At 54.3% G+C, this 13,356-nt stretch overlaps 1 protein-coding gene across 2 annotated transcripts; it reads right to left on the bottom strand.

Moving 5' to 3' along the window:
• Nucleotides 1-1,089: 1,089 nt before the first annotated feature.
• DDX55 (DEAD-box helicase 55) lies at nucleotides 1,090-13,148 on the bottom strand (the record flags this gene model as incomplete). Of its 2 annotated transcripts, none has more annotated exons than XM_084254127.1 (14): nucleotides 1,090-1,362; nucleotides 1,608-1,900; nucleotides 2,219-2,375; nucleotides 2,837-2,951; nucleotides 3,512-3,604; nucleotides 4,565-4,696; nucleotides 6,346-6,428; nucleotides 7,584-7,773; nucleotides 9,050-9,199; nucleotides 10,878-10,940; nucleotides 11,014-11,105; nucleotides 11,883-11,969; nucleotides 12,050-12,100; nucleotides 13,041-13,148. In XM_084254127.1, 14 exons carry the CDS (start codon nucleotides 13,146-13,148, stop codon nucleotides 1,186-1,188), a joined length of 1,791 nt encoding a protein of 596 aa, XP_084110253.1. In that variant the 3' UTR covers nucleotides 1,090-1,185. The 2 variants fall into 2 exon arrangements, with proteins under 2 accessions (XP_084110253.1, XP_084110252.1); XM_084254126.1 differs by having other exon boundaries at nucleotides 2,219-2,387.
• Between the last annotated feature and the right edge of the window lie 208 nt (nucleotides 13,149-13,356).

Consider the following 13,356-nt stretch of genomic DNA (forward strand, 5'->3'; position numbering starts at 1 on the left):
CCACCGGCCCCTGCCACACCCAGATGGTGGGGCCGTGCAGCCTGAGCAGCTTCTGGACCCTTTGGTGAACAAGGCCAAAGCGGAATTGGCTTTGTATGAAGATTTGTGAATGAGGACTCAAAGTCATAAGCCTTGGAGAATTTTGTATTCACTTCAGTCCCATCTCAGATATGTTCATTGTTCCTCTAAAATCCAACCTAAATTGTGCTTACGGTTTCCAGAAACTTTCATTTCCAGTTTCCAGAATACAAGTTAGATTATTGGCTACTTACTGATGAAGAAGACAGGCCCACGTCCCCTCCCTTGCTCTTCCCAGCTCTCCAGACTGCTTTTCCAAAACAGGGATGCTAGAGCAGCAGGCCTGAGAAGGCAGGAGTTCCTGACTTGTACGAAAGGAGGAACTTGCTTCAGACTTCCAGAAGTGAACACCAGCCAGGGGCTGCCGTCCCCCCACCAGGATCAAGCCAGACGAAGGGGGATCTCCCGAGGGGACCTAAAGCAGGCAGAAACCACCGAGATGCCTTCCAGAACTCCCACAAACTAAAAAAGATGGAATTTCCTTTAATGAGTGGGTTATGAACAGCTCTTTAAAATTGCACTTGGGGACATCCATCCTGTACGCTGACTCTGGGGACTAGACCCACTGGCCGCCGTGGCAAGGGCACCGCACAGCCCTGTTCACACACATCAGACACAGTCGCCTGGAAGGGCATCGTTTATTCAAAAGGCAGGATCTTTTCCAGAATATGGCTTGCTGTGCCTGTTTTTCAGATACTCAACAATAAAACAGTACTGAGGGCTATTCTTAGAAAAGACCCAGCCACGTCAGTCACCCTCTGCCGGGGTAAGGACACGCTGGAGGATCTGACAAGGCTAAAGTTGAGTAAACCTCAGTATCCCTACATTAAAAAAGGCTAAGACAGCCACAGAAAGGTGAGCTCTATAATAAGTGACCCATTTTCACTCCAGTGTTGTCACATTTTCCTCTGTTATACTTCTTCAGGGCTTGCAACAAAACATTCATGAGTATGAAATCCCCTGCACGCCTCTCTAGTCTGAAAGAATGGCGCTCAGATGACTTCTTAGGTGTCCACTGGGTGGCCAGCAAGAGCCAACAGTCGCAGTCTGCTGAACAGGGCCATGCGGACACTCCCTGCATATACACGCCCCCACTGCACCCTGGAGTCAGCAGGCATCTTCCAGATCTGATACCCCGAGGTCTGCTGTTTTGATGGTCCTTTTGCCACTTGTTAGCAACCCCTTCTCAAATTCTTCTCCAGAAATTTTGCCTTTCTTAAACTTTTTCAAGAGCCTTGTGTCATTAAGAAGCTCCTCCATGTCTTCATCTTCAATATCAGAACCCTAAGTGCAGAAGAGAACAACAAACTACTGAATTTCTCAGCAATGGTGTTTCAAGCGAAACCAGCAATTTTTAATCAGGAACTACTCTCTCAGAACAGCTTGGCAAACAGACTGTTCCCACCCTGAGTCTCTAGCATAATACAGAAATATGAGCACCCTGCACAATTTCTATGAAAAGATACAGTAAAATCTGCTTGGGATTCTAGGTTGAACATTGAAGGAATAAAGAAAACTGAAAACTTCACCTCTTCCCGTTTCCTTTTTTCATTCATTTTTCTCTTCTTTTCCTTTTTGGCTTTTTGCTTTGACCAAGCTTTACTTTTTATGAATTTTTTTCTTCCTTCATTTTCTGTCTTATCTTTCCTCCGCTGCTCCAGTAGTTTCTGCCTCTGTTTCTCTCTGGTTTTATCTTTAAATGGAATGGTGTCTGTGTCAACATCCACAGGCACAAAATCTGAAAACTGCCTTCCTCTCAGTTCCGGCATCTTGGGCATCCTCAGCAGGGCGAAACCTCGAGCAAGACTAGCAAAATCAAGGTCTGATTAAACCAAAACATCGGAATTAGCACACCTGGCATGGGAGGAACAACCAGTGGAAACTTCCTAACACTAACTTTTTCTAATCAATTGATCTAGTGGATTCACTGTAAGATAGGTTTTTTTAAAATACATAAAATAAGTATACTTTACTACAAAGCAATACTTAGCAGCCAGTTTAGTCTGTCTCCTCAGACCCTGGGAAGACTTCTAAGTGTTTAGAAACATGCCTAACATTTTTAGAAGACAAAGCAGTTTTGTACTTGAAAGGCTCGTAACCACCGAAGGCGGCGATGCATCCTGTGAGAAGTCCGACTCACCCTTCAGTCTGAAGATGAGGCTGCATTCATGCTTCGCGTACGCCTGGACGAACGACACAAATGCTTTCATGCCTTTCTCAAACACAGCTCTGTCGGCCAGGGCCATGGACTTGAGCTTTGGAAGGAGGTCGACTGTGTTTCTCTGCAGTTTCATCTCCTGCAGGGGGCACTGCAGAGAGACCACGTTCCCAACTCACTCCCAAGTCCCCCCACATCAGTGCCAACAAAACCAAAGCAGAACAAATCTTTGATTTCAGAGACCCTGAAGTTAAATACAACCCAAAATAAAGTACAAAAAGTACTTTAAATCTTTGGGGAAAAAAATTACAAATTGTTTTAATCAGATTTTACACGACATTCCTAACTTCTTTCTGGTTGGAAGCAGGCAATGTGAGGTGCATGTTCCCAAGTAACTAGACAGCAGGGCCACATGGTGGCTGCCTCCTGCTGAGGCTGAGCCACTAAAAGGCCTCAAAGCCAGCCAGGTCCCTGCATTTACAGCACCAGCTTGGCCCCGTGGCTTGTGACCCCTCATCTGTGTCCCAGAATGATTACCCAAAAAGAACTTTTCAACCCCCTCCATCACCAGGCATTTTATATGAAGAGAAAACAGCTTACTTTTTGGTTAATTGCAAGGAAATTGATGTAGGACTCTTCCATGGGAAGGAGGAACACCAGCGCGCTGCCCCCATGGCCGATGCGGGCGGTACGGCCGCAGCGATGCACAAAGGCACTGTGAACACAGGGCGGGCACGAGGCCACCACACGACGCTGACTGTGCAGAGCAAGGGCCTTCAGCCCCGCAGCTCAGTCCACTCACTCGCGGCCACCAGCATCCATCACACACCACACAGGTCTGGACCACATTCCGTGTGTGCCTAGCTGATGATGCAGACACAGCCCCGGAAGATTTGGAAACAGCGAGAAGAACAACAGATACGTGACCTGTGACCCTCCACCGAGAGGGGACCGTGACTGCTCGGGGCTTGCATCTAAGGAGCCCCTGTGTCTGGCAGCATGGTGCATGTTTACTTTGAGGAGGAAAATTTAAAATTGTATACATGGTGTTAGTAATTTTCCTTTAGAGGTCTTGTGCATTTCTGTAAGAACCTTAAGAAGCACCTGAAGGTAGCTCTGCTCAACACACAACATCACGATTGGCAGCCTAATGATTAGGGATCTGTTTGTCTGTTTATTCTACTTGAAATGTTTCATAAACATGTTCACCTTCCTCGGGTTCACATCCTGTCAGGCTAGGCTCCTAGAGAGAGCGGGCATCCTATCACGCGGTACCTGGCACTGCTGGGAGGGTCGTACTGCAAGACCCAATTTACTTCGGGAATGTCTATTCCACGGGCCATCACGTCGGTGCACACCAAAATCCCACTAGAAAATGAGAAGATGCCATTTTCATCGCCATCAACTACCCTTACTGATCAACTACCCTTACGTGTTACTGGATGGCAGTAACACGTCCAGTTGGGATAACTTTTCCGTGTGGGAAAAAGAAACTACAGAGGGTGTAATCCTTTGCAACCTAGTAGAGACAAACGAGCACTTCCCTCCCAGACTGCAGTGCAGCAGCGCCACGCTGAGAATGCTTCAGCAGAGCCAGGCGCGTAAAATTAGAAAAAAGTACTGATCACATGCACAGCCATACCCTGGTCCCAAGCAGACCCTGCGTTCCCTCCTATAGTCACCCACCTAACAGTCAAGACAGGGTTAACACCCCTGTGGCATACTTGCTTATCCCACAGAGTTCTCAGACCCCCACTGACCAGACCCTGGGCCAGAGGCCAGGGAACCTGGGAGTGAACACAACTGACAGGTTCCTGTTCCTATGAGGCCTAAAATCTAGCAGACAAGGGCCTCCCCAGTGGCACAGCAAGTTGAGCGCTGTGCTGTGAAGCTGTCCGCGGCCTCTGCAGCACAGGTTCGATTCTTGGCCGGCCAGGAAGATACCCACATGGCGTGGCAGACCTCTCCTGCCTCGCCTGCTGCTCCCCTCAGCATGTCTTCAGTCCATTTGCCTGTTCTGCTCCCCATTCTGTCTCTGGTGAATTCTCTCACCCTCTCGTGCTTCTGGTCTGTACCCAGTTCTTGTATAAATAAATAAAAATAAATCTTTAAAAAAAAAAAATCTAGCAGACAAGTTGACTGGTGACCACAGAAGTCAGTCCAGCAAATGGTGGGGTCAGGACCAGGAGACAGCTCTGGGCTTGCTTTATGCAGAGAAGACATGAGAAGTGGGTTGGAGGAGGAAGAGGGATCTGGGCTGCGGAAATGCCACACGGAAGGTGCAGAGGCAGAGGCACCCGAGACAGAGCAGCCGGGTTGCTGACCCACCTCTGCAATCCGCGGAACTCCATGAAGATCTTATTGCGCTTGTATTTCATCTTTCCATGGATGCACATTATCTTCACATTCTTCACCAGACCCTCCAGGGCCTTACCATAGTATTCCACGCAGGCGCAGGTGCTGCAGAGGGACAGAGGTCTCAAAAGTGGCCAGCTCGGGCCTCTGCAGGTTGCGGGGCGAGTAGGAAACATGCGTGCCACACATTGGCCACAACCCGATCCTCTTGGGAGAAGCAGAGAAGGGCCATGAATGCCACCCACAGCGCAGCTCTCCACCCAAAGCCCTCGCAGCCAAGGAAGTCAGTCTTCTGACTTCTGTTCAAGATCCCACAAATAGGAGCTAAAATCCCAAGGATATCTTCCTCCTGCCGAAAGATGTTACGCAAGGGCACTTTCCCTGGCCCCCGGAAGCTAATTAAGCTGCAGGAGACATTCAATGTAAACAGTCCTGTAAGATTTCAAAACACTCCTGCTTCCCTTTTGGGGAGCTTTGTCCCCCATCGGCATGACCCGGAGGGCGGTTAGCCTACATTAGGCAATCAGATCCTCTCTCAAGTGGGCCGGCCCAAGGGTGAGCCTTGAAGAGATGGTCTGTCAATTTCTGCCCCTACGTTTTCTAGGGCTCCCCAGTCCCATCTTTCTTAAAGGCTGAGCACTCAACTTTCCCTTTGAGTCTGAGTTCCCTACACAGCACCCTAACAAAGGGCTTGTCCCAAGCCCCCTTTATTTGGTGGAACGCCCACATGATGACCCCAGATGAGGGACCTTAAGCTCAGAGCAGCAACAGGCAGAGCAGTGTCTTCCCCACGCCCCTAGGCCCGGTGTTGCCCATGGGGCTGACTCTACTTCAACCCCCTCTTCAGGACCTGTATGATTGCCACCAGACGCTCCCCTAATCCACAGTCCCCTCAGTGCAGTCAGGCCTTTTGCACACTGGGGGTCACAGCCCACAGACCCTGACCACAGGCTCCCTGGTCCTGAAGTCAAATTAGCGACCCTGGACCAGAAGAGCAGAGGAAATGAGAACACACCCCACCGAGCCGAGGGCCAGGTCTGGGGACAAAGTTTCAACCTAGTGTGTGAGCAGACGCCAGGTTACATTTCTAACTGTGGTCACCACAGGTAGTCCAGAGAGTTTTACTGGGGGAATAACATGGGAAAGAAAGACTTTTTTTTTTGGTATTACCAAAAAATACCGCGATGGGTATAGCTGGAAGAGGAAAAGCCCAAATAAGGCAACTTGTGCCCCGTGCACGTTCTGACTACAGGACAAGACCCCAGCACAGACGCGGGGGAGACTGAGCACCTTCTCAGCCACACCCTCCCCAGCTCCCCACTGCACGCTCCCTTTCCCCTCCTCTACTAAGCCAGGGTGGCGAGCGGCCCCCAAAATGCAAACTGACGCCAGCAGGGAGGGAATTTGCTCTCTGGTATGAAGCAGATACAAGGGAGCTGACACCGCCTTATCCCTCCTCCACCCCTGCTCCTGCATCTGCCCTCAATGCAGGCGTGACAGAGCTGTCACTGTGATCTCTGAGAACTGTGAGGTGACACACAGGAAGGAGAAGACCACTGCAGAAACGCCTCCACGCCAGGCAGGAAGGGTCAGCTCCGCACTGCTCCGCCCGGGAGGGGCAGGCCGCGGCTGAGCCAGAGGCGGGGTTCCAGCTCCCCGCAGCCAGACGCACAAGCGGGAGGCCCAGCCTGGAAGGATCCCAACCTGCCCGTTCGGGCTGGGAGAGCCAGGCGCTCTTCGAGCGGAGGGATTACCTGAAGAAGACGAGGTGTTTCTCCTGCTTATGGTTTCGAAGAAAATGCACCAGCTGGTTGAATTTCTCATCCGCCTTACAAACCTGCAAGTGGGAAGGAAAACCAACGCAACGGTGACACACCGATGGCAACAACCCCATGGCTATTTTCGATTTTGGCTCTAAAGATAAGGAATCTAATTTCCTCCAAGAACAGCACAGAATGCAAGCAGAAAGGTGACCAGTCCGCTTAGCTCAGGACAAGCGTCGCCCACTGGGAAAGGCCATCCTCCTAAGTCACAGCATCGCGTCGCTTTGGACACTGATAGGACTGTGTTGGCTGCACCGCCCCTGCCAGGTGGCCTTCTGAAATGCAGATTCCTGGGCGCAGCACACGAACTCAATTCCATCGGTCTGGGAGTGGACCCAGGAGCCTACACTAAGAGCTCCAGGAGAGCCTGAGGCACAGCCGAGTGCAGAAGTCATAGCCCCAAGTTGAATTCAAGTTTCCAGAAAGGAATGTACCTATTATTTGAAAATCCCTCCTTGGGGAGAGACTGCAGTCTCTTAACTTCTCAATCAAATGCTCTATTCAGGCCTCTAAATTGGAGACACTGACACCCCCCTGAAGGCACACCCCATCTTTACCAAAACCCAGCCCTTGGGTGGAATTTCGTTCAAGTGCTAACACTGCGTCAGTAACTTCGGTGAATGCAGAACGTGGTGCTGGGAGCCCCAGGGCTGAGCTGATTAGCACAGCACGCTGAGCACGCACCCGAACGCCTCTACCTGCATTCACCAGTTAATCCTCACACAGCCCTACAGAGCAGGGGCCCCTGGAGGCCCCTGTTTGCAGGTGACGGACAGTACTGGTTGCGTTAGTACAGGACAGAGCCAGTACGTACCCAGGCTATCTTCCTCCAGGGGCGCACTCCATACGCCCACGGTGGGCCGGGCCCTGCCTCCGCCTGAACCAGGCCTCCTGACCTCGTCCAGCCCAGCCTCGGCAGAGCCTTCAGCTCTGTCTCTCACTCCCCTTCTGACGAGCCTGTCTGATTTCAGCAACCTTTCCAGGCACCCAAGACAGCGCCGATTGCAGCCTTGTTCTGCACAGAAGACAGCAACCGCCGGCTTCGCAGCCCAGAGGCGCCAGGGACTCGCTGTCTGGAGAGTAGGGGCTGCCTCGTGAACACGCCACAGGGTCCTCAACCACAGTCAGCGTCCGCAGACCCCCGTCGCCACTCCTACCCCATCGCTCACCATGTAGTGATTCTCTAGGCGGGAGGGGGTTTTCTGGGTGTTGCTGGCAGCCACGCCCTTCTCCTTCACCGAGATGCGCACGGGGTTCCGGAGGCCGGCCCGCACCAGGCTCTCCACCTCCTGCGTCTGCGTGGCGGAGAAAAGGCCCGTTCTCCTCTGCTTTGGCAAAAACTCCAGGATAGTGTTTATGCTGAAAAAGAGGGCTCCATGTTAACACGTCTCGGAACCCCGTTGCTAACTAGAGTTTTATGATTCTAAAGAGGTACGTCAGCAGGCGCAAGACAAGCCATTACCCCACTGACCGTAGCTACAACCGGGAGAAAAGTTAACAGGCGACTTACTTCTTTGTACCCTCATTTTCCCAAGGTGTCCCCAATATAAGCAGATAATTAAACTTATACTGGGGGGGCTAATAAAAGTGAGTGAAATTAAGATATAAAGCATCCTGAGAGAAAAAACCAGTGAACGGCGCACTTGACTGTCACACACACACACATGCGAATTACACCCAGTCATGCGTCTATCACAAAAGAAACACAGAAGCCTTAAAAGAAATCATGAAGGAAAATGCACCTAAGCATCCAAGGCCTTTCTCCCCCTCCCTGCCAGGTGCCACCCGCACACCCTCTTCTTCTCCCCGCCGCTGACTAATCCTCGGCCAACACCGCGGGTTTTGGGGAGCTGAAAAGCCCCGCTGGCCTCCAGGTGCTCACTCTGACCTGGTGACATGCACGACATGAGGGTATCACGGGCCGCCACAGTGGATGTGGCAGCGGGAAGCCGTCTCGGCCCACCCCCTGCCAGCCTCCACTAGGCCGCGCTGCACGTCATCACGCCCAGTGTTCCCTCTGCCAGGAGCGAAGGACGCTCTGGGCAAGTACGGACCTGCCAACGTGGAAGACGCCACAGGAAGAGGAGCCACAGGTGGTAAAAATGATGCCAACACTGGCTCTTTGGCTTGGAGAGAAGTAAAGAAGCAGAGGCCAGGAGAAGGCCTGGCACGGGCCGGTCCAAGCAAGCCCCAGGCCCGCACCATCGCCAGCTGGCCCATCTATGGCGCCCTGAGCTGCCGAGACGGACCGGGCAGGACTAGCGTGTGCTCGAGCAGGCGCCGGGCTGGGGCTGGTCTAGCCTCAGGGGTAGAGAATCAGAAGCCTCAAATACAGCGGGCGACCGAGGACGGCCAGGCGGGGACAGGCAGGCGGGAGGAGCAACCTGGCGTGCAGGCCTTGGCCGTGGCTACGTCACCAAGATCTAAGATCCACCACGGATCCCAGCCCTCACGCAAAAGCCAGGAAGCAAAAAAGAAATCAAAGAGAAGAACGGGATGCACACCGGGTGCCGGGACAGGACGCGCGAGCCAACTGATGTCTGAAATTCAAAGGCAGCCACGAGTGACGGGGGAGGCCATGCAGGCCCCTTTTCCTCCAGTGTCACCCGGGGTCAGTGAAGCCCAAAGCCAGTACCTTGCCTCAAACCCCATGTCCAGAAGTCTGTCCGCCTCGTCCAGCACCAGCACGTCCAGGGACCGCACGCAGCTGGCCAGGTCCAGGCCCTCTGCCTTCCTTCGGAACATGTCCTCCAGGCGGCCGGGGGTCGCCACCACGATGTTCCCGCTGCAAAAAGCAAGTCAACACTCACCGTGACCTCTGGACGGTGGGCTTATTCGGGATTCCTTGTAGCAAGCTTTGTAGCCCCTCAAGTCATCTACACCCCAGTGAGGAGACCCTGAGAGGGGGTGGAGAGAGCTGGGGGGCAGGGAAAGTGCGGGCTGTGCACGAGACAGACGTAGACTCCAGGCTAAGGCCTGGGGAAGGGGTCAGCACACTCGGCCCTTCTGCTTTGGTGACACTGTACAGGGACACAGCCACGGCCTCCGCCCACGTGGCTCCTTCAACAGGGAGGTGAGCAGTCAGGACAGGGGGCGCAGCCTCACAGTGAAATAGTTACCAGCTGGTCCTTTAGGAAAAGGCGAGCCAACCCAGAGCAAACCTACAGCAGGCCACTCGACCGCCAGAACTCGTGTATAAAATGACACTGACCAGATTCAGAGATGATTTTATGTAACAGTGACAAACTGGCAGACAAAAGGGCAAATTTCGCCTGGACCTCCACAGATTGGTTGACTGGCAAGACATTTTTCATTAAATGACATGCCAGACAGTTAAAAATTTGGCAGTAACACACAGAAATCTTGAATTCCGTATTTTTTTTTAAAAATTCACAATCTGGGCCTCCCTGGTGGTGCAGCAGGTTGAGCGCAGCTGTGAAGCTGGTCCGCAGCATCTGCAGCACCGGTTCAATTCCTGGCTGGCCAGGGAGATTCCCACATGGTGTGGCAGACCTCTCCTGTCTCCCCGCTGCACCCTTCAGCAGTGTTTTTGGTCCGTCTGCCTGTTCTGCTCCCCACTGTCTCTGGTAAATCCTCTCACCCTCCCGCGTCTCTGGCCTATACCCCAATTCTTGTATAAATAAATCTTTAAAATAAAATAAAAATAAAAAATTCACAATGTGCCATGACTGAGCCGAGTCCCGCATGCAACGGCAGCTGGAGAAGCGCATTCAGGCCCACTCAGGCCTGTCACTGCCCTCCACGCCCTCTGGGCCCTGCAGGGGCTGGCACCTAAGCCCGGTCAGTTCATCTGGTAGCTGGGACACAGCGAGCGCTCAGGAGGTGATGGTTCTGTTTACGAAGATAGTTTGAGCCACTCACTATGAGCCTCACCATTCCTGTGCGAATGAGGATGTCACCTCGTACAGATGCCACCATTGATGTGAACTGGTTGTGCGTTCAGCAGCGCACCCAGTGCCCAGGAGGACCCCAGACTCAGGGGCACCCCAAGGGTAACTGATGAATGGCAAACTCCAAATGAGATGCAAGTTGGGAAAATCCTAAGCCCCCTCATCTGTTTTAGAGGTGCTCGCTAGGGTGCGAGGCCCCAGGGAGATGCCGGGCAGACAGTGGCCACCTGTCTGTGTGGAGCTCAGGATTACCATGGAGGAATGAGCCCACTTAGTGGCCAGACGGGGAAAAGCAAGGTGCTTAAGTACTGTCTTTGGCCTGGGGAAAGTGGGGGAGCCATACCCCACCTCATTTCACTGCAGGAAGACCCAGGGGAGGGGCCGTTCCTCGGGCCAAATGGGAAGGAGTAGGAGAGCAAAATTCCAGGTTGGCCTGGAGAAAAGACCTTTTTAAGAGGAATGAGGGAATGCCCTGTCAGGCCTAGGTCATCAGTCAACTCTTGGATGTGGTGCCAGGAGCAAGCAATGAGGGGCAGAGCCCAGCAAACTCACCCATGTTCTTTAAACCTGGCCACATCGTCGGCTGGATTCCGGCCCCCGATCCAGAGAATCTGGCTACGACAAGGAAGGAGTCTGTGAGCTGGTGGGCAGGACACCGGCCCAGGGCTCTCAGCAGTCACCCACCTACCGGAACTGGGGGAAGGGCTTGGTGAAATGCGCCAGGACCTCATCTATCTGCACAGCCAGCTCCCGCGTGGGCGTGATGATGATGGCTCCCACCTGCCCACAGAGGGGAGGACACTGAGCAGCTCGCGGTCATGGGGGGCCCAACACACACACACACACACACACACACACACACACACACACACGCTGTAGCCCGCACCCCACCAGGCACGGTCCAGGCCAGCAGCTCTCCCGGGCCTGGGCAGTGCTCACCGACCACTCTGAACTGTAGTTGATACTCATCATTCACAGCTGTTGTGTCCTGTGACATGGCCATGAACTCAGGATCAGCGAATGTGACCCTGCTCTAGGGGACCGTATAGGTTCGGGGTCCTGCCAGCCTCTGGTCACACACAACCCTTTTGTCAACAGATCCATACAGCACCTCGTTTTAACGTTTCTGCCTGAAGACACCTTATTTGATACAGCGGACTCATGAACATTACACTCGTGGCCAACAGCCCCACTGCTCCTCCTGCAAGCAGCTCATGGAACACGCCTCTGTGACATGCCTTCTACAGAAAGCCTGTTCCGCCTTCCTGTGCTCAGGAGACGCAAACAGCACAGCAGTGAGGAGCCGTCAAGGGACCCACCTGTTCAGTGTGGGCGCTGCAACCAGGCCGCAGGATGTCGCGCCTGTTCAAAGGCAACGCCAGCTTTGCGCTACGTGGTGTGAGCACCAATCGGGGAACACTACTAAGTCTTAACAAGCCGGCGAGTTTACAGACACAGATGCACCAGAGGACAGACTTTCTTCACGCTTCTGACCAGCTTCTTACTCAACTGAGCTCACAACGACCCAGTGAAAAGAAGTCACTTAGCTATCCTCACCTGATTCTTTTTTAACTTCTCTTCCCTTCTCAGAAGAATTTCCAGGATGGGGATGACAAAGGCGAGTGTTTTGCCACTCCCTGTGACCTGCAAAGGGGAGCAGTTCTGGTTGGCAGCCTGTTTTGGAGGGAAAGCATGAGGACAGGCTGCATCGGCCAGGTACTCACCGCTTCCGCGGCGACATCTTTGTTCTTCATGAACAGAGGGATGGTAGCAGACTGGAGAGAGAGTCAGCAAAGTTCCGTTAGACACGACTCCACAGCTGTGGCCACAGCCCTGGGATGCACAGGGCGGCCCGCATGGCCTCCAACACGAAGCAGACTCTGAGAGGGTCGCCACGGTCCCCAGAGGGACTGGCCCACAGGTATGTGACTTGGTCTGCACAGCCGGCAGGAGGGGAAGGTGAGCTAACAGGGAACTGAGAGTCCTGAATTCCAGTGCTGCCTCGCCATCCCTAGACTGCCAACTCTGGCAGCAGACATGAGTCTCCATGGCACGGACCTACCCAGGTGTGGCACACAGCACTGCCTACTTTTACCTCCAGCCCTGGGTGCTTCCTCCACCTCTCTCCTGGGGATCTTGTGGACATCTCGCTCAACATTTCCAAACATTTCTCATGATTTTCCCTCTGAAACCTGTAAACTGTCCCCCACCCCCTGCCCTCCTCATCTCAATAAATGGTACCACCGCCCACCCAGCTGCTAAGGACAGACACCTCAGCGTCGCTCCTCTGGATTCCTCTCATAACCCCCACGTCCGGTCCCTCAGCAACCCCAAACCTATCTCAAACTTGACTTCTCAAAATTCACTGATTCCTCTTCAGACCACCAGCATCTCGCTCAACAGTGGCCTCCTAGCTGACCTCCTCGCCTCTACTCTTCCCGCTCGAAAGCCCGTCTCTGCACAGCAGTCCCATCTCCGCCCTCGCAGGCTCTCCACGTGAGATGGGCTCTTCCACCCCAGAGGAAGAGCCAAGCTCCTCCGCGGCCAGCACCTGGCTCGCTCATCCCCTGCGCTGCCCGGATGCCGCGGCCGCCAAGGCCCTTCTTTCTGCTCCTGCAGCTCCAGCCCCCGCCGAGGCATCTGCACTGGCCCTTTTCGGGCGCGCTCTCCCCGGCCGCCCTGGGCGTGGAGAGCCCCCGTGCCCGCGCCGGGTACCTGCACCGGCGTCATGTGCGGGAAGCCCAGCTCCCGCAGCGAGCCCAGCACCCGTGGGTGCAGCCGCACGGGCAGCGACTCCCAGGACCCCTCCGTCACGCGCTCCATGGCCGCGCCGCCGCCGCCCGCGAGCACTTCCGCTTCCGGCGACCGGGGCCGGGGCCGGCCGGGAACCGGGGCCGGCCGGGAACTGGAGCCGGCCGGGAACCGGGCTCGCGCGGCGGGTTCCGGGGGCGGGGCCCGCGGCGCCTGGGCACCCGCGGCCTGGCCGGGGCGGGGGGGGGGGGCGCTCCGCCCGACTCGCCCGCTGCCGGCC

Source organism: Talpa europaea, assembly GCF_964194135.1.
Source record: "Talpa europaea genome assembly, chromosome: 14".
NCBI lineage: Eukaryota > Metazoa > Chordata > Mammalia > Eulipotyphla > Talpidae > Talpa > Talpa europaea.